This window comes from Mauremys reevesii, linkage group 1 (assembly GCF_016161935.1).
Source record: "Mauremys reevesii isolate NIE-2019 linkage group 1, ASM1616193v1, whole genome shotgun sequence".
NCBI classification, from domain to species: domain Eukaryota; kingdom Metazoa; phylum Chordata; order Testudines; family Geoemydidae; genus Mauremys; species Mauremys reevesii.
Genome location: NC_052623.1, coordinates 297,103,452 through 297,124,455, shown reverse-complemented (window position 1 = coordinate 297,124,455; position 21,004 = coordinate 297,103,452). Strand labels below are relative to the sequence as shown.

Genomic DNA, 21,004 nt, shown 5'->3' with positions numbered 1-21,004 from the left:
TCCTTCTGAGGCAGCTATTAATGAAGGTCTGGATCTTCCTGATGGTTGTTTTGGTTGTCCTCCAGGTTTCAGCTCCATACAGTAGGACTAATTTCATGTTGGAGTTGAACAGTCGAATTTTTATTGCCAAAGACAGCTCTCTGGCGCTCCAGATGTTCTTGAGCCGTAAGAAGGCTGCTCTTGCCTTACCAATCCTTACTTTGATGTCTGCGTCTGTGCCACCCTGCTGGTCGATGATGCTACCTAGGTAGGTGAAGGACTGCACTTCTTCCAGGGGGCTTCCATTCAGTGTGACTGGGTCGTTGCTGATGGAGTTAATCCTAAGGATCTTGGTCTTGTCCTTGTGGATGTTGAGGCCAACCTGTGATGACGTGGCTGCCACTACGTTGGTCTTCTCTTGCATCTGCTGTTTACTGTGCGAAAGGAGTGCAAGATCATCGGCAAAGTCCAGGTCATCAAGCTGGGTCCACAACCTCCACTGGATTCCATTCCTACGCTCGTAAGTGGATGTCTTCATAATCCAATCGATGACGAGGAGAAAGAAGTGGTGACAACAGGCATCCTTGTCTGACTCCAGTTCGCACCTGGAAGCTGTTTGTGAGCTGCCCTCCATGGATCACTCTACAGTGTATACCGTCATATGAGTTCTTGATCAGGTTGACCACCTTTGCTGAGATGCCATAGTGCCGAAGGAGCTTCCAGAGGGTCTCTCGATCCACGCTATCGAACGCTTTCTCATAGTCAACAAAGTTGATGTACAATGAGGAGTTCCACTCCATAGACTGCTCGACTATGATGCGGAGCGTTGCTATCTGGTCCGTGCATGATCTGTTCTGCCGGAAACCTACCTGTTCATCTCATAGCTGTGGATCGACGGCATCCTTCATCCTCTCTAAGAGGACTCGGTTGAAGACCTTCCCTGGCACCGACAGGAGTGTGATTCCTCTATAGTTGGCACAGTTGCTGAGGTCTCCTTTCTTGGGGATTTTGATGAGGTATCCCTCTTTCCAGTCTGCCGGAATCACTTCTTCTTCCCATATCTTCTCAAAGAGGGGGTACAGCATTTCCACTGAAGCATCCAGGTCTGTTTTCAGGGCCTCTGCTGGGATGTCGTCAGGTCCAGCTGCCTTCCTGTTCTTCATCATGGTGATGGCTTTTCTGATCTCGTCTCTGGTTGATTTATCGCAATTGATTGGGAGGTCCTCGTTGGCTGGGTTGATGTCTGGTGGATTTGGTGGTGCTGGTCTGTTCAGGAGTTCCTCAAAGTGCTCTCTGCCCTTTTGTTCATCTGTTGTTCTATTCCTGTTATAGACTTTCCCTGCTTGTCTTTAACGGGACGTTCTGGCTTGCTGAACTTTCCAGACAGTCGCTTGGTAGTATCGTACAGCTGTTTCATGTTGCCACTGTATGCTGCGTGCTCCGCTTCTGCTGCCAGTCCATCCCCATAATCTCTCTTATCCTTCCTAATATTCCTCTTCACTGCTCTGTGGGCTTCAGCATACTCTTTTTGAGCTTTGGCCTTAGCAGGTCTAGAGCAGCAATTGTTGACTGCTGCCTTCTTCTTCTTTCTGTCTTCTATCTTAGTCAAGGTCTCTGCTGTGATCCACTCTTTCTGCTGGTGTTTCTTAATTCCAAGCACTTTCTGGCATACTGACCTAAGTGTCTCTCTCACTTTCTGCCATCTGTTGAGTACACTGTCTTCCTCTTCCTCAGACCGATCCTGTAGTACTGAAAACTTATTCTTCAGCGTCAGTCCAAAATCTTCCTTGGTCTTATGGTCCTTCAGAAGGCTGACGTTGTACTTCGCTCTTCTGTCTGATGCGTCTATCCAGTTCTTCTTCAGCTTCAGCTTCAATCTGGCCACCACTAAGTGATGGTCGGACACCGCGTCTGCTCCTCTTCTAACTCTAACGTCCTGCAAGGATCTTCTGAACTTCTTGCTAATGCAGACATGGTCGATCTGGTTTTCTGTCGTGCCTGCTGGCGATACCCAGGTACTCTTGTGGATCCGCTTGTGAGGAAAGATGCTACCTCTTTGGGGGGAGGGATAGCTCAGTGGTTTGAGCATTGGCCTGCTAAACCCAGGGTTGTGAGTTCAATCCTTGAGGGGGCCGCTTAGGGATCTGGGGCAAAAATTGGTCCTGCTAGTGAAGGCGGGGGGCTGGACTCGATGACCTTTCAAGGTCCCTTCCAGTTCTAGGAGATTGGTATATCTCCAATTATTATTACCTTACCTCCTCTGACCAGGTTAAGTGCACACAGATCCACAAATCTCTCTCCATTCTCACTCATCTCTCCCAGAGCGTGGGTCCCCATGACTTGTTCGTATCCTGTGTTGTCAGGTCCAATTTTGGCATTAAAGTCTCCCATAAGGAATGTGATGTCTTTGTCTGGGAGAATCTCTAATATTTTCTGGAGTCTGTTGTAAAAGTAGTCTTTGTCCTCCTCTTCACTGTCATTAGTTGGAGCATAGCACTGAACAACATTCATCTTAATCCTCTTCATTTTAGTTCTGAAGGATGCTGTGATGATCCTGGGACCATGTGCCTCCCAACCAATCAGTGCTCTCTGTGCCTGCTTGGACAACATGAAGCCTACTCCCTGTGTGTGGGGTGCGTCACTCTCTTCATGTCCTGAAAACAGCAACAACTCTCCTGTCAACAGTTGTCTCTGTCAAGCTTGCGTCCATCTTGTCTCGCTAATGCCTAGTAGGGTCAGGTTGTTGCTCCTCATCTCTGCTGCAACCTGTGCCGTCTTTCCTGACTCATACATGGTCCTCACGTTCCATGTGCCGATGGTAATCCTCCTGGTTGCAAGAAGGGTAATGGGCTTAGTGGCTTCCTCGCGGCTTTCACCACCCAGCGTCATGCGTCTTCGAGTTGAAGACCCTTCTTTTTCCAGGCTAAAAGTCTCTGTTATCTCTATTGTTGGCGTTTCTGTAGCAAGTTGATTTTTTATGGGGTGGAGTTGCTAGCCCCACGCCCAACCCTCCTCCTTTACCCTGACTTGGGACAGGCAGATGGCCCCAAAGGACCTCTCTGGTGGAGTTGTGCCACAGTTACTCCTGTTCTTTTTGCAGATACAGACTAACACGGCTGCTACTCTGAAACCTGTCTTTAGATAGGTTTTTTCCTCAAAATTTTTATCAAAAAAGTCTGATTAAAATTTAAAAAAAATCAGATTTTTAAATTCATTGATTTTTATCAACCCTGCTGAAAATTAATGATGACCTATCTTAAACTCCTTGACACTTCACGATACCAGCTGTTCTTCGCAGCTCGTTCAAGTTCCCTCCCTACTTTTCCCAGTAAACTTTCTTCCTATTATTTCTCTTTATTCCCACCTATAATCTCCTCCTGGCTCCACACACTTTCAGTCAACAAATATCCCCTGTTGAAGGCTTTCACTGGCCTCTACTTTCTGCTCTTCCATGCCAGCAGCTTTCAGTTCCTTTGAGTTGTATGCAGATTTCTTACATTTTAATGAAAGAAGATCTTGCTCAGTAACTGTTTCTAGGTAAAGCAACCTTTCAGTTTTAGTGTAAAGCAGTCAATTTATGCTTACGTTGGACAATTAAAATTTTTGCTAAGTAATTTCCAACTGTTGTGAATATGACATTTGGTATTAGATTTACACATTTTTACTGTCAATATGCTAAGGTTTCGTTGTACTTTTCAGGATCTGCATTAGCGGCTAATGTTTGTAAAAAGATCACAGGGCGTCTTACAAGTGCTATAGCCAAGCAGGAAGATGTGTCTGTCCAATTAGAGGCCTTGGATATCATGGCTGATATGCTGAGCAGGTAAGCATCCTTGTTACAAAATGGTGATAGAATGTAATTGTTAATGCTATGTTTTAACTGGTTTAAATCACTGTGAACTTAACTTTTCTAGTTATTAAATTTTAGGTGATTATAATTTAGGCTTTGTAAACATGAAAACGTTGAGTAACTTGTTTCAAATGAGTAAAATGAGACTTTGTAGCAGAATACAATTGTTACATTTAAAATATATTTAATTTAAGCATAGCTGATTAATCAAATAACTCATCATTTATCTTTTGATGCTGTTGAGAATGTCTTTAGTTACCAGTTTCAATTGTCAATATACTTAAAGGTATATCTGAAAGCAGTTAATTTCTTAGTTTTTTCCAAATAATTCTAAATGCACTGATATATATTTTTGTATGGCATTTTGGGAATACTTGGAATAAGAATGATACACTAGAAGAACGAAATCAATTCTAGATTCAGTTGGTTTGAGTTTGTGTTTTGTCTGTTTTAAGGCAAGGAGGACTGCTTGTTAACTTCCATCCTTCAATTCTGACCTGTCTGCTCCCCCAGCTGACTAGTCCCAGGCTTGCTGTGAGGAAAAGAACCATTATTGCTCTTGGTCACCTGGTTATGAGTTGTGGCAATATAGTTTTTGTTGACCTCATTGAACATCTGTTGACAGAGCTGTCTAAAAATGATTCCATGTCAACAACTAGGACCTATATACAGTGTATTGCTGCTATCAGTAGGCAAGCAGGTCATAGAATAGGTAAGATAATTTATATTTTTTTCTCTGATTCTGCAAATTTTTAGATGTGAATGATCACTTTTCTAATTTTCCTTTTTCAGGTGAATATCTTGAGAAAATAATCCCTTTAGTGGTAAAATTTTGTAATGTAGATGATGATGAACTAAGAGAATATTGCATTCAAGCTTTTGAATCTTTTGTTAGGAGGTAAGCTACTTTTAAGGTATGTGGGTTTTTTTTTTCTTCTTACAGGTTGACTGGTTGTCATTTGAATGTATAAGAAGTCATTGCTAGTCCTTGAGCAATTGAAAAGAGTTGTAGTAAGCCACAAGAAATGTGTTTCCTTTCCTGATGGAAGTGATGGTCTTTGTGGTGCAAAATACTTTTTCTGATTTTGAGTCAGCGATCATACCTGAATTGCTAAAGCAGATTTTTCTATCACTATCTTGTAATTTAACTGATAATCAGTGTAATATGTACCCAGACTGGCACAATAGGCCATGATTTGCTATTCATGTATAGTGACAGATAAGAAAATTGTTTTTATAAATATAATGCTTATGGAAAGTGCTAGATTCCCATTAGTGGAGACAGAACCTTCTTATTTCCAAAGGTACATCATAAGGCTCTATAGCAGTCAGATTAGAAGATCATAATGGTCCCTTTTTGCCTTAAAAATCTGTGACTATAAATCATAGGGAGCAGCAGAGCATACTTCCCCGTCCCTCTACTTTTGCATTCCCTGAAGGGGTGAGAGGATCTTCTTGTTTCCTTGACCTCTGCTTCGACAGATTGTAATGGCAATAATTGTCTCAGTAGCTTTTGGGAACTGAATTATGAGAACTTAACTGCAAGACCACAAAGTGGCTAGTGAACTATCTTTATATTTTGTTTGATTCTGTCTATGGAGGTGAAATTCCATATTTTTTCCAATCTTCTAAATTACCCTGTGTCAGTTTGGCCCGAGTTCTTGTATAGCAAGTTTCAGATTGTACTGAATGTTTGTAACTGAGATGAATTCTGAGAAAAAAACATGATATGTAATGGGAATTCTGATAGTATTAAATTTGCTAGTGGAATCATTACCAAAGCATATAGATACAAATTTCTTCTGTTAAAGAAGAATTGTTAATTATTGTTCAATATTAATATTATAAGCTAAACTTATTAAATTTATTATGCAGATGTCCTAAGGAAGTTTATCCTCATGTGTCTACCATTATAAACATTTGTCTTAAATACCTTACCTATGATCCTAATTACAATTATGATGATGAAGATGAAGATGAAAATGCCATGGATGCTGATGGTGGTGATGATGATGATCAAGGTATATTTTCTCTTGGTTTTGGAGAGAAGAGATAGTTGAGTCTAAATTGTGAGGAAATGGAAACGATCAATTCAATAAGTCTTAATTCAGGTCTTTCCAAAACTTAAATGATTGTGTGACATTTTCATGTTTTCCTCTTTTATTTTTGTGGGCATGGCTACATACTACACTCAGTAAAGTGAACAGGATGACATTTTATATAGGTATTTAGTGCATCCATTGGCCTGGTATTGTGAGTTTAGAGGGATTATAGTAAAGAATGACATAACTGTCTAAAAGTACTTGAATGGTGTAACATGAGAGAGGCAGAGGAATTCTTTAGAATGACCTAATTAGAAGTTGGAAGAAATTTAGAGAATGAATTTAAGATGTGTATGAGCAGGGCTGGCTTTAGCAAGTGTGGAGTCCAATTCGTACTCACCTGGCAGCACTCTGGGTCTTCGGTGGCACTCAAGGATCCGCCACTGAAGACCTGGAGCGAGTGACGGGCCTGCTGCCGGAATGCCTCTGAAGACCCAGAGCGCCGCCGGGTGAGTAAAAATTAAAAAGGCACCAGCGTGGGGCCCTCTTTGGCTCAGACCCCAATTCCGGAGAATTGGGCGAATCGGCCTATAGCTGGCCCTGTGTATGAGGGAAAGTGATAGATGCTTCTTTGCATGAGATGTGTATTGTTTTTATTTATTTGTATTACCATAGCATCTAGGGTCATAGAGATGGGGAATCTCATGCTAGCTGCTGTACAAACAGAGAACAAAAAGCACGTCCAATTAGACTGGATGAAGAACCACAAAATATTGTGTAAAACATTGCTGCAGTTGCAGAGGGGTGGAGTAGAAGACTCAGAAGGTCTTAATACTACTTAGCTGTTTGACAAAGCTGTGAGCCGCAGCAGCAGAGATAACCAAATGTAAACTGATGGTGTTACCTTTGCAGCTATAGGGCTAGAAACTTAGTTTTTGTTAAAAATGAGATGTTAAATTCTTTTGAAACAGAGACTAGGCCACCACTCTTGCCAGGGAAAGTTTCCATCAGTGGGTGCATTTCTCAGTCCCTCTTTAGGTTAGGTATAAAAAGTATAAAATGATTATATTGCTGCTGGATAGCTTGCTATACTTACTGAAACTTTGGCCCATCACTTAATCTGGATTTCAGAGCATGAGAACAGCAAACTCACATGCTTGTGACTCAGGTAGATACGAACCTAAGCTGTCTCAGGGGGAAAGGTAGAGCATTCTCCTACTGGGACATCTAGCTCTGCTTTAAATTAATTTTTAAATAGTAATCTGCTTTACTTCTTGCATGCTCTGCTTCTGTTCTGTTTTCTTTGTGGAAAATAGTATGGTTGAGTTTGTTGATAAACAAGTGTCTTGCTCTCTTAAGCTGCTAAATAGTTAACTTCAATCCTATAGAAGTTGCTTCAGAGGGCTTTGTTTTCCAGTAAAGGAGAGTTAAATGGAATATTCTGATCAGGCCTATAATACAAATGTCTGATTTTAGGGGAACTAGATTTTTAGGCTGTAAGAGTATATATTCTAACAGTTACAAAATCTTATGTACTATTTATTTAAACATAATTTAGTTCTTTCTAAATTGGTCTTTCTAAATTGGTGGTACAACAAAGAATGTAGAGATATAATGGGAGATTTAACAAAACAAAACTGTGGAGTATTTAGGACTTTGAAAGACAATATCTTGTCTCTGTTCACAAAGCAATGTAGATTTTGTAAAATTATTAAAATCTGTACAGTTTCCTACCCTAGAAAGAACCCGAGACTTGTAAGTTTTGGCTTTTAGAAGTCACTGTTGCATATTGATATGACTCCTCTATTATGGAATGGGATACAAATATAATTGTAGTCTGTATACAGGTGATAGGACCAACCACATGGTGTTGAACCCATGCACAATTTTTGCTGGTGTAATGCCCCCAACAAGAGTAAAATGTGAAGAGGCTAGTTTTCAGAATTTTGATGTGCTATTATTACCTTATTGTCTCTTCTGATGAATAGATATGAAAACATTTTGAAATAAAAAATGTAGTAAGGCCACAAGTGTGGTGGGAATGACTTTGTTCAATTAGCAACTGAAGTTGAGGAGGGGATGTATGAGAGGGGCTGGTGTGAAGAAGCTGGCAAAGTAGATAATTAGTTTTAGGGCTAAGGCAGTTTTGAATGACCTTTTGTATACTTCTGATTTATCTTGATTATAGACTGCTTCTTAAATTTCTTAGGCTAATATATCATCTGTCTCTGGTAAGTTTTACACATTTAACAATCTCTTGCATCAAATAAATTTGCGTTCTTTAAATCAAAACTTTCTGTACAAAACTGCTAGCATGGAATGTCTCTATGTGAATTGGTGTATAATAGAAGTTCATTTTATTTTGTCAAGGGAGTGATGATGAATATAGTGATGATGACGATATGAGCTGGAAAGTGAGACGTGCAGCAGCTAAATGTTTAGATGCTGTGGTTAGCACACGACATGAAATGCTTCCAGAGTTCTACAAGACCGTATCTCCTGCTTTAATAGCCAGATTCAAAGAGCGTGAGGAGAATGTAAAAGCAGATGTTTTCCATGCGTATCTTTCTCTTTTAAAACAAACTCGACCTGTGCAGAGTTGGCTGTGTGATCCTGACGCAATGGAACAAGGAGAGACACCTTTGACAATGCTTCAGAGTCAGGTTAGCTGTCAGGATTTTTTTTTTAGTTCTTTGAATTTGAGAGAAGGCCATGCTGTTTATTCATTGTTCTCTGGGTTCATGTGGAAAGCAGCAAAATCACTATTTGTCACCTGTTTCTTATATTTGTACACAGATTATGGGTTCTGACTCTGCTAACTCATCTGAGAAGGCGTGTAGGGTAAATTGGCTCAGATACCTGCAGCTGCTCTGGAAACTGGAATTACCTGTTGGACTCAGAGTAGTTATTTGTTTTTAATTATTGGCTGCCCATCTCTAAAAATGCTGTGGAGTCTATGAACCTAGTTACTATTTGCCCCATATTATAAAACAAAACATTCAGAGTCTGCAACCTATTATAGCTGTTTAGCTAAATTCAGAATAGGAGAAAAAATAAATTCTCTCAATAAAAGGAAGGCGACACTTGATCAGTAGAACACATTTTACCTGCAGAATAGGGAGAAGTGGCGGTACTAACAGAATCATTTTCCAAATTGATTTAATAGGGTAATTATGTAATTTAATATTTCTGTTTCTAGGATTTTGAGAGAAAAGCTACATGGAAAACATGTTATTGCTAAATCTGACCTTAATTTTTTAAGTTAAAATTTCCTGGGATAGCAATTGATTTGAAGATCTGAAACTTAAAGCTCTCATTGTATCTAGAAATACAGCTCTTCTGAAGACTTTAAGCCCAGAGAGACATTTTGTTTTATGTAATTTAGGATAACTGTAAAGGAAATGCTAACTGCCGAACTAGTTAACAGGTGTGTAATTTACTACAGGTTCCCAACATAGTTAAAGCCTTGCACAAACAGATGAAGGAGAAGAGTGTGAAGACTCGTCAATGTTGTTTTAACATGCTAACTGAACTGGTAAATGTTTTACCTGGAGCCCTAACACAACACATTCCTGTACTTGTGCCAGGTATGAAAAATGTATTAGTAAATCTGTTATAGGTTAACTGTGACTTCGACTTCAAACATTTCTAAACCTTAAATCCTGATATTTAAGAATAAGCTCTGAAATGTAGTTCTAAATTAAGACTGTACCACTCAACTGTAAGTGGCAGCTTAGCTTCTTTGTGAATCCACATGCATAGTTTAGTGGCATTTTTACTTTGGTTAGCCCTGGAGAACCAAAGTAAAAAGCGCTGGGCTTGTACGCAAGATTCATTTTATCTAGTCTAGAATCAGAATGGTTAACTTGTGTCTAGTTGGAAGACCAAATTCTGCCCACATTTCCATTTGCGCAGGGCTAAATACTGCCCTTATTTTCACCTTTACCACCCATGCAGAATCTTTACCACTGGTTGTGGTGGATGAGCCAAAAAAAAAAAAAGCTTTACTTTCAGATTTGTTGTAGAATTTACAGGCTGGTAGCTAGAAAACTCTTATTGGTAAACTAGACAAATTTTGATAAAAGCTACTGAGAAGCTACAAATATGCAGTCTTCTATGTCACTTTTATATAATCACTTTTCAGAGAATGACACTTTTTATATAAAACGATTAAGTATATGTCAGTCTTTAGATGCAGCTAAAACTTCTAACTTGTTTCAGTCTCATGAAGTTGCTAGGAATGTGTGTGTACACATGCACATATTTTAAGTATGGTCATTTTGAGCACTGGTGTTCAGAATTTCCTCTAGTAGTTAAAAGAATAAGACAGCACAAGCCATCAAATGGCCTGTGTGCTGCCTGAGTGGAAGAAGTTCGGAAAGTTTATTACTTTAAATCAAAGGTGGGAAAGGCTTTCTGGAAGGAAAGTTTAAGAGCAGAAAATGTTGTTATGATTTGGCTGCGTTCTTTAGGACTTTTCGTGATTTCTGATGTTAAAAATAAATACATAAATAACAGAATCTCTTTTCTTTTACAGGGATAATTTTTTCACTGAATGACAAATCAAGTTCCTCTAATTTGAAGATTGATGCTTTGTCTTGTCTGTACGTGATCCTGTGTAACCATTCTCCCCAAGTCTTCCATCCTCATGTTCAAGCACTGGTGCCTCCAGTTGTAGCTTGTGTTGGAGACCCTTTTTACAAGATAACATCAGAGGCACTTCTGGTTACACAGCAGCTTGTGAAGGTCATTCGTCCTTTAGACCAGCCTTCTTCCTTTGATGCCACACCTTACATTAAAGATTTGTTTACTTGCACCATCAAGAGACTGAAGGCTGCTGACATTGATCAGGAAGTAAAAGAGAGGGCAATCTCCTGTATGGGCCAGATCATCTGCAGCCTTGGTGATAATCTGGGCACTGACCTGCCTACTACGCTTCAGATCTTCCTAGAGAGACTAAAGAATGAGATTACTCGCTTAACTACAGTGAAGGCTTTGACGCTGATTGCTGGCTCTCCTTTGAAGATAGATCTGAGACCAATCCTTGGGGAAGGAGTTCCTATCCTTGCCTCTTTCCTCAGAAAGAACCAGCGAGCTTTGAAACTAGGCACGCTTTCCGCTCTAGATATCTTAATTAAAAATTACAGTGACAGCTTGACAGCTGCCATGATTGATGCTGTCCTGGATGAGCTTCCACCTCTTATCAATGAAAGTGATATGCACGTTTCACAGATGGCCATCAGTTTTCTGACTACACTGGCTAAAGTGTATCCTTCCTCCCTCTCAAAGATCAGTGGGTCTATTCTTAATGAACTTATTGGCCTGGTGAGATCACCATTATTGCAGGGTGGCGCACTTAGTGCTATGCTAGAATTTTTCCAAGCTTTGGTTGTGACTGGAACAAATAACTTAGGATATATGGATTTATTACGCATGTTAACAGGTCCAGTGTACTCGCAGAGCACTGCACTTACTCACAAGCAGTCTTATTATTCCATTGCCAAATGTGTAGCTGCCCTTACACGCGCTTGCCCTAAAGAGGGACCAGCTGTAGTAGGTCAGTTCATTCAAGATGTCAAGAATTCAAGGTCCACAGATTCTATTCGTCTTTTAGCTTTGCTGTCTCTTGGGGAAGTTGGGCATCACATTGATCTAAGTGGACAAATTGAGCTCAAGTCTGTAATTCTAGAAGCATTCTCCTCTCCAAGTGAAGAAGTCAAATCTGCAGCATCTTATGCCCTTGGCAGTATTAGTGTTGGCAATCTTCCTGAATATCTACCATTTGTCTTACAAGAAATAACCAGTCAGCCTAAGAGGCAATACCTACTTCTCCATTCCTTGAAAGAAATAATTAGCTCTGCATCAGTGGTAGGCCTCAAACCATACGTTGAGAACATCTGGGCCTTACTGCTGAAACACTGTGAGTGTGCAGAAGAGGGTACCAGGAATGTTGTTGCTGAATGCTTGGGCAAGCTTACGTTAATAGATCCAGAGACTCTGCTACCACGGCTCAAGGGATATTTGGCATCAGGTAGGCTGTCATTCAATATATATATATATATATATAGGCTGGAAGGGAAGAAGTTTTGTACTTCTGACTGAGTTAGTTAAGCTATACTCGGTAGCTTACACTTGAGTTTTATTGTATGAAAAATCTCTTCTTGAATTGTGAACTGCTTCCAGAAAATTTCAGCAAATGAGATCATGCTACCTCCTGACGCCTGATTTTACATATGCATGAAGGCATAAGAAATAAGGCATTTAAATTTCATTATACATTATGGAGCAGTGATCTGAAATTTTTGTTAATTCTCCAATTGAATATTGTATAGATTTTATTAGATTTGTGCTTTACAAATAAGTATTTGAATGGTCATTGTTTTTAGAATAACGTTTACCTACACTGGAGGAAGTAGGTAGTATATAATGTGAGTTGCTTCTACACTTTGATAATGAGAATCTGGCTTTTGAAATAATATAATGGTGGTTTTATTAGTGAAGAGTTGTAAACTAAATCATGTAAATAGTTCTAAAGACATGGAGACAGCAATGTTTTTTTTCAAATGCAGCATACAAACAGTTTGGGGCATAATTAAAAGACTTCTGAAATATAAGGATAAGGGCTGAAGGGTGTGTGTGTGTGTGTGTGTGTGTGTGTATATATATATATATATATATATATATATATATATATATATATATATATATATATATATAATGTTCATTGTATATAGTTCAATACAGTAATTGCACCTCTAGGGTTGTATTGATATATACAGATATTTTTATTTGTTTAGAACAAAAAATTCCTTTGTAGAACTACAGCTGGATCTATTTGGGATACGTTTTTAATTAAGGTTTCAGAGTAGCAGCTGTGCTAGTCTGTATCCGCAAAAAGAACAGGCGTACTTGTGGCACCTTAGAGCCTAACAAATTTGAGCATAAGTATACTGTATTTTCCACTGCATGCATCCAATGAAGTAGCCTGTAGCCCACGAAAGCTTATGCTCAAATAAATTTGTTAGTCTCTCTAAGGTGCCACAAGTACTCCTGTTTTTAATTAAAGCTTTCATTATGTAATGACATCGGTATAGAAGATAAGTTTATTTAATGTATTTCTAATTAACATTTAACATTAATCCCTGTTTAAAATGTAATAATGGAAAATCATGAAAAAAGTAACACCTTGCCAGTCCATCAATAACGTTTAATTCCTTAGTATTTTGAAAGCAGTATCAAGAAGTGTCTTTTTTAGAAAAATAGACACATTGTGGTGAGAAAAGGTGACTTTTATAATATAATTTATTTGATTAAATTATTTAGCAACTTCAATATTTTTTAACTAAAATGACATGTTTGGTATTAGGGTCATCATATGCTCGAAGTTCAGTGGTTACTGCTGTGAAGTTCACGATTTCTGATCATCCACAACCCATAGATCCACTATTAAAGAACTGCATAGGTAAGTTTCTTACATGTTTTTTAAAATTAAAACCAAGTTTCTTTTTAAGCAGTTAATATTCAAACTTTTATACCAGGGTGTGCAGTGTAAAGAATCTATTTAAAAAAATGCTTTGCAGGTACCTGAATTAAACACTCACCAATGATAACTATTAGTGAGAGCTGTTATTAAAGACTGTAGACTGAAGCTTACTGGATGTCATTAAGGAAATGGTAACTTTTCAGGATAGACCACTGAGGTCTCAAAATAGATAGCAATAGCTGCAAGATTGCTAACCATTTACTTTTTTATTTGCTAAATTTCTTTTCAAGTGATAAATCTTAAATTAAAATGTATATACACAGTCATGTATTGCATTAGAAACTGAAATATTTCTATGACATATAATTTTTATACATTATTTGAAGAAACCAATTGGCTGTCAAAATGTTATTGATCCATAAATAACTAAGATACTTGGAGAATCCAGTAGGTCTTTAGGAGGAAAAACAGGCTTTGCATTGTCACGTGACTTTCTGATCCTCTTGAACAAGAGTAGATCTAGACCCTCCAGCATTGTGTAGTATGGTCAAACCCACCAGAGAGAACATTATAGAATCTATTAAATACATAATTTCTACACATCTGTGTTTAGTACTTTATTTTAGCTCTCAACCTTTTCAGTCTTTTTAAAATCATGTATTTTTAAAGCAAATACAAACTGTGGTCTGATTTTCATATTTCCAAGTAGGTTATTTTCTTATGATATGACTGGGCTTTATTTTAGACTGTATCTGGAATAGATATTACAGTGTATCTGTATTACATTTGTGCTTTATTGTGATACTTCCTCAAGTTTTAGGAAAGTCTTTCATAAATTGGTTGGGTAGCCAAAAGAAACTATCGCCATTAATGATGTGATAGTCCAAAAGCCTTTGTTAGTCTCCTTCTCTAAAATTAATTAATTCAATTCCCTTCCTTCTTTGAGTCCATTTTTCCTACAGCCTTACTGGTATTTTTTTCTCCCTTCCATTACTGTTTGTTTTTCTCAGGTTCTCTTTGAGAACTGTGTTCTTTGAGGCAAGTGGTTTCATTAGATTCACTTTTTTACTATTTGTTCTCTAAACAATTGCTGCATGGCAACAAGGCCTCTGGCCTAGAAAAGTTTTTGCGGGGCCTTCTTTCAGAATCAGCCAGTGTCATTCTTTCATAGGGCTAGAAGAAATTCATAGATTGCAAGGCCAGAAGGAACCATTGTGATCATCTAGTCTGACCTCCTGTACAACACAGGCCATAGAACTTCCCCAAAATAATTCCTAGAGCAGATCTTTTAGAAATAAATCCAGTCTTGATTTAAAAATTGTCAGTGATTGAGAATCTACCATGACCTTTGGTTAAATTGTTGCAATATTTAATTACTCTGACCTTTTATGCCTTATTTCCAGTCTGAATTTGTCTAGAGTAACTCCAAATGATCTTGCTGGCCTAGAGAGCTAGGAGCCCACTTTTTGTTTTGTTCCTGGACTTCCAGCAGTGTTCCTGTCCCTTAGTCAGCCTTGCTTCCTCTTTTTTTTTTTTGTTGTTACACAAAAAGAAACAGGGTATCTAGAACTTTTGTTTTGCTTGTCACCCATCCTGTTTTTTTTCCCTTTTTTACGTTGTTCCTTCATAGCAGCGTCCCATAATACTTAGTAAAGAGTATTGATGTGATTCTTAGTGCATTTATTCTGTCTAGGAAGTACTGTGTTACTGATCTCCACGGGATCTGGACAGCGGATAGCCTGTGGAGGTGTTTTTATCTTAATATATGTTGAATTATCCTTCTTTTCATGGTAATTTAAGAACATTCAGTGGATGATTCTGCTATCCTAGGGTATTTTAAAATATACATTGGAAGGTACTTCAGGAATTTATATTAGAGAATTCATCTTAAACTCCAGAGTTTATAATGGCTTACTCATGTATAAGTTTTAAGAAAATTGGAACAAAGAAATAAGGGGAGAGATGGCAGTCTTCATGATTGTATAATAATTGAAAATTGTATTAAACAAGGCTTACCTTTCAACAATAAAAATGTATCAATTTAAAAATGAGTATAAATGCTGGTAAAACTCATGAAACTTATTTCTGCATAACAGAACATTTCTGTTTCAACTTCATTACACTAATATATCAGTATATTATATATAATATATCTAGGGTATAATTTCAGTTTTACGTCATAGAATTTTATATCCAGCTTGTGTAGTATTACACATATGCTTCACTATTCCATGTGGAAGTTTGCCAGATTTCTCTCCTCCCCTCCTCCCCAAAGAAAATAAAAACCCTATAACTAATATTTCTTTCTTCTGTAAAAGTAATGAGATTTTATGGCCGTGTAGCTGTTTTGAGTGCATATTGCCTGCTCAGTTTAAATATCTAAGGTATAAAACCTTATTTGGTTGGATGTGTCTCTCAAATTGAGAGAGAGACCATAAATTACATGTACATGTGTTTTTCATATACAGACGCTTCCCGAGTTACGTAAACCTGACGTACGCAAATCCGAGCTTACGGAAAAAGTTCTGTAAGCTAGAAATAGGAGTGGTGGGTTTTTTTGTTGGTTTTTTTTTTTTTTGCGTAACGGTCGGAGATACATTTCTAACTTTAGCAAAAGTCAAGTTACACCAGGCATTCCGGAACGGAATGCTTGTTGTGTAAGTCGGGGAGCATCTGTAGATTCTTATTTCTTGTCTTTTCATATTCAAGTATGAATATTACTTGGGATTTCCCCAGCTACCTTAGCATCCTGTACATGCTTTCTGCAGTCATGCTTTGCATCACACGTTGTTTTAGGCAGTTATGCTGCTGTGTAAACTGAAACTTATTAAAATCTTTAAACTGATTTTACAGTGTTGCTGCTAAATGTAGCAATGTCAGTTCCATCAAAAACAGTTTGCACAGTAAAAAGCTCTCTATTAAAAGGTAAAAACAAATACCATGTGGAAAAATATTTCCAGGTTTCTGAGAATAGCAAATAGAAACATCTCTTGGTAATTGATTTCTTGGCATATTTGCAGGTGATTTTCTAAAAACATTGGAAGACCCAGATCTCAATGTAAGGAGAGTGGCCCTAGTGACGTTTAATTCAGCAGCACACAATAAACCATCATTAATAAGAGACCTTTTAGATACTGTGCTTCCTCATCTTTACAATGAAACAAAAGTCAGAAAGGAACTAATAAGAGAGGTAGGTGAACTTGGTGAGACTGTAAAATATTTGTATAAGCTGATTTTAAATTTTAGTAAAGCTATTCTTTTCTAATTTTTTTTTGTGTACAGGTGGAAATGGGACCATTCAAGCATACAGTTGATGATGGGCTGGACATTAGAAAGGCAGCTTTTGAGTGCATGTACACTCTTTTAGATAGCTGTCTGGATAGGCTAGACATATTTGAATTCCTGAACCATGTTGAAGATGGTTTGAAGGATCATTATGACATTAAGGTAAATTATCATCTTGTACATTTATGCTTAAACTTGAGCATTCTGACCTAATTAATATGAAATGTTGGCTAAATGGTGTCTTCTTTTAAATATTTTGCAATGTTTTTGCTGTGCAAATATTGTTCAATTGACTAGAAAGCTGATATAAATATTACCTGAAAACTGTTTTTAAATGTACAGTGGGATGTATAGCGAATCACACTTATACTAGGATGTTGCTGTTTTAAAACTCCTTGTATAGTGAACTAAAGAAAAGACCTTAATTGTTCAGAACTTAATTATCTCTGAATTGGTTTTCCCCAACTAGATGCTAACGTTTCTAATGTTGGTGAGACTGTCTACTCTTTGTCCAAGTGCAGTACTGCAGAGATTGGATAGGCTTGTTGAACCCTTACGTGCCACATGTACAACAAAGGTACTGTCTTTAACTGATGCTTATGATCTTGAGTAATACTTTGAACTTTTTGCTGTTATATAGAAATGTTATGAACCTGAGACTTGAATATGAAGTATATTGCTGTCTGAGAAGCTGTTCATATGAATTTAGTATTACCTGTAGTTCTGGACTGATGATCCACAATAGGTGTACATCCGTAGACTTTGTGCACAGCTCAACTGTATTTTAAGGCAACATGCCCAAAGTAGTAGCTTCACTCACATAAAGTGCACCAGTAGTCTGTTTATGCATAGTTGAGTTAGAGCACTGGGAGGGCAAACTACAGCCCACGGGCCGAATCTGGCCCATCAGGGCTTTCAATCCAACCTGTGGGATTGCCAGCCTTGTGGCGCAGTGGGGCTAAGGCAGGCTGCCTGTCTGCTGTGGCCCCATGCTGCTTCCAGAAGCAGCTGGCACCATGTCCCTGCGGCCCCTGGGGAGTGGGGATGTGTGCAGAGGGCTCCGTGCACTGCCCTCGCCTTTAGGCACCGTCCCCGCAGCTCCCATTGGCTGGGAACAGGGAACCATGGCCAATGGGAGCTTTGGGGGTAGTACCCACAGGCGAGGGCTGGAACCTGCCTTAGCCTCGCTGTGTGCTGCTGCCACCCTGGAGCTGCTTGAGGTAAGAGGCGCCGGGCTGGAGCCCGCCCCACCAACCCCTCCTGCACCCTAACCCCCTGCCTTGAACCCTCTGCCGCACCCCTCCTACACCCCAGTCCCTTGCCCTGAGCCCCCCTTCCTGCACACTGCACCCTGTCCTGCACCCCTGCCTCAGCCCTACATTCATGGCCCTGCATACAATTTCCGCACCCAGATGTGGCTCTCGTGCCAAAAAGTTTGCCCACTCCTGCGTTAGGGTATGTCTCTTTAATTTTAAATGTTATTGATCAAAAATAATTTGGGAGGCTCATGCAATACATCATATGAAAAATAGTTCCTTGTAAAATTATAAGAGAAGATAGTGAGGAAAAGGGTATAAATCCCCTTTCTAATCTGAATATACTTGTTTACTTTTTCTAATTTTTTTTTTTAAATTCTTTGGATTATTTGGTCTCCTCTCTGTCCCTCAGAAGCCTGGCTGCCATTTAAGCAACTTGAAAACTCAGATTTCATTGTAGAAACGGAATGTGGAATATTGAAGAGGTTTTTTTTAATTTTTAACAATAGAGGTTTAAAAGTACTGGAGACTTATAACTTGCTTCTGAAAAGGGAAATAAGCAGTTTGAAGGGAGGAGAGCAGTGTAAAATGTTGCTTCCCCCCCTTCTTTTGAATACTTTCTTGCTTAAATCTTTAAGCTTGTTCAGGCAAAGATCATCTTTTGGTTCTGTGCTTATACAGTGCCTAGCACAATGGGTTCCTGATCCGTGACTACGGCTCCTAAGATAATAATTAACTTCCACCTTCATATCACCTACACAGTTTCTTGTTACCCATCTTCCACCAATAATCTGCTCCTTATTTCACTTGATGGATTTAGAGAGTTTGACTTTCAATGATGAAGTCCTGTCTGTGTACCATTAAAAGTTCTTGCGTAGGAATAATAGCAAAAAAGTCTAACTGATCAAGAATATGCTTTGGTCAGTATGTCCACTGCTGTATTCTACTTTGTGCTTCTGCAACTCATGGTAATTTTTATAATGTTGTTACTGACCTTACTAAATTGAACCAGTTTGGCTGCTATTTGCTTTGAATCTGTGTAATGATTTGCTAACTCAGAAAAAAAAAATGTTGATGTTAGGACTGTTTTTGCTTAATCTGCAATTTTCAGGCTCTAATCTATTTGTAAGGTTCTTTTAGTCAAAACTGCTAAACATCAGATGCACTACAGCTGTCCAGTCTCCTGTGGTTGCCTTTATATTCTTTTCATCCTAAAAAAAAATATTGTGCAGTATAAACTGTTTCAAGTGCATGCCAAATTAAAGTGGTAATATGGAAGGAAAGACACCTTACATTGACTGGTTTAAGAAGAGCTCAGTTTTAAATGTAAACTTCCTAAATATACTATATATAAATGGACAAAGACTAAATATAAATATACTACTTTTTCTATAGGTAAAGGCTAACTCAGTGAAACAGGAGTTTGAAAAACAAGATGAACTGAAGCGGTCTGCCATGAGGGCAGTAGCAGCCCTTCTAACCATTCCAGAAGCAGAGAAGAGTCCGTTAATGAGTGAATTTCAGTCACAGATAAGCTCTAATCCTGAGCTGGCAGCCATCTTTGAAAGTATCCAGAAAGATTCATCATCCACTAACTTAGAATCAATGGACACTAGTTAGATGTTTGTTCAAAATGGGGACCATTACGTTGAACCATATGATGCACTGAATTGACAGGTTAAGAGTAAGAAACAGAAAAATATCTAATCTTCACATTGTTCCACTTTATTTACCTTTATGGAGACAGTTGGCTTTTTCCCATTGTTGCTTTTCTAGCATTTATTACAGAAATACGTATTTCCATGATCCAGAAGTTGTAAACCACTCATATTTTAGTGGATTTGGCCACATTTTGAAATGGAAATAAAAGGTTAAAACATATGGTGTATGGAAATAGGCTCCAACATCCATTTGCCCAGTAATGTTTAGGATTAAAATGTTAAAATTTTGTGACCATGTTTTTTTTTCTTTTTTTAAATTTTCTTCTTTCTGTAAAAACAAAACCACCATGTTTTTGTATAACTTTTATTCTTTTGTGTTTCAGCTACATAAATTGATTTGGCTGGCTGATAAGAAATTCTTCTGTGTAAGATTTATTATATTGCAGAGGGTTTGGGCACAGTTTAAAAAATGCAGACATAAGTAAATGTCATTTTTAAAGGTGTGGGGATTAGAAAATTAATATCCCTGTTGTGCACACTAACTTTGCATGAGCAAGTTTACAAATATATATTGTCTGTAAAACAGCATGTGCAGTTTATTCATAATACATGTTAAAATAAGTAATACTGTACCAGTGCAATTTTCAGGTATTTATTTTTACATAGAAAATGCATTCATAGAGGAAGGGAAGAGGGTTAAATTTTAATCTGGTTTTCTAAGTGCAGGTGTGGTGAACTACAGGTATTTGTACAGTGAAAGTAATCTTGTCTCTTAAGCCAGTGTTTCCCAACACGGAGGATAGATTCCCCTGAGGTGTGGGGGTAGACAAGCAAGGAGGTTGAGATGGTTGGGCAGAGAATAGTAGGTGGGAGAAAACTGCATAACTCTGGACCCAGCTCACCCTCTATTATAAATGTGTGCTGGAAGGTGGCTTCTTGAAAGGCCTCTGCCTTCCATCCCTCAGCTCTTAATAGTGCAAGTAATGTGCAGCATTGCTACCAGGAAACTCTTCTCTTTTCTAGTAGTGGTCAGAAGGAATAACATGCGTGTTCTGGCCACATTGAACCATCAGTGGACTCCCATACCTCAAGCATCTGGTGAGTGGGAACCAGAGGAGCAGTCACGAATGAGACCAAACTGGAAAACTAGATAGCAAAAGATACACAAGAAAAGAAGTAGTAATAAATGGACAAAGACTGCAGCAACTGTGCCAGGGCCTAGTGAAAGGGGACACTGAGATGGTGGGTGCTTGTCCATCAATTCATTGGAAGTGGCTTCATCAGAAAAAGGTTGGAAACCCACTGCCTTAAACTGATTAATGTAAAATTCCAATCTCTGTTTCAGGTTTTTCTCTAGTTTAGTTTTGCTTGATAACTTTTAGCCACTTAGAAATTCTTGAAGCCCAATACTACCACCTTTTTCTGGCATACATTGATTCTTACAGGAC

At 38.5% G+C, this 21,004-nt stretch overlaps 1 protein-coding gene across 1 annotated transcript in view; it reads left to right on the top strand.

Annotated features, from left to right (window-relative positions):
* The window catches only part of CAND1 (cullin associated and neddylation dissociated 1), a 52,881-nt gene extending 33,036 nt beyond the window's left edge, over positions 1 to 19,845 (top strand). The window contains exons 4-15 of the mRNA XM_039501765.1: positions 3,679 to 3,802; positions 4,285 to 4,541; positions 4,622 to 4,727; positions 5,705 to 5,850; positions 8,242 to 8,534; positions 9,317 to 9,458; positions 10,409 to 11,902; positions 13,238 to 13,333; positions 16,375 to 16,544; positions 16,637 to 16,801; positions 17,109 to 17,216; positions 19,291 to 19,845. Coding sequence (XP_039357699.1) covers positions 3,679 to 3,802; positions 4,285 to 4,541; positions 4,622 to 4,727; positions 5,705 to 5,850; positions 8,242 to 8,534; positions 9,317 to 9,458; positions 10,409 to 11,902; positions 13,238 to 13,333; positions 16,375 to 16,544; positions 16,637 to 16,801; positions 17,109 to 17,216; positions 19,291 to 19,515 — 3,326 coding nt within the window. The 3' untranslated portion in view covers positions 19,516 to 19,845. The remainder of the gene's footprint in view (positions 1 to 3,678; positions 3,803 to 4,284; positions 4,542 to 4,621; positions 4,728 to 5,704; positions 5,851 to 8,241; positions 8,535 to 9,316; positions 9,459 to 10,408; positions 11,903 to 13,237; positions 13,334 to 16,374; positions 16,545 to 16,636; positions 16,802 to 17,108; positions 17,217 to 19,290) is intronic.
* The last annotated feature ends 1,159 nt before the right edge of the window (positions 19,846 to 21,004 follow it).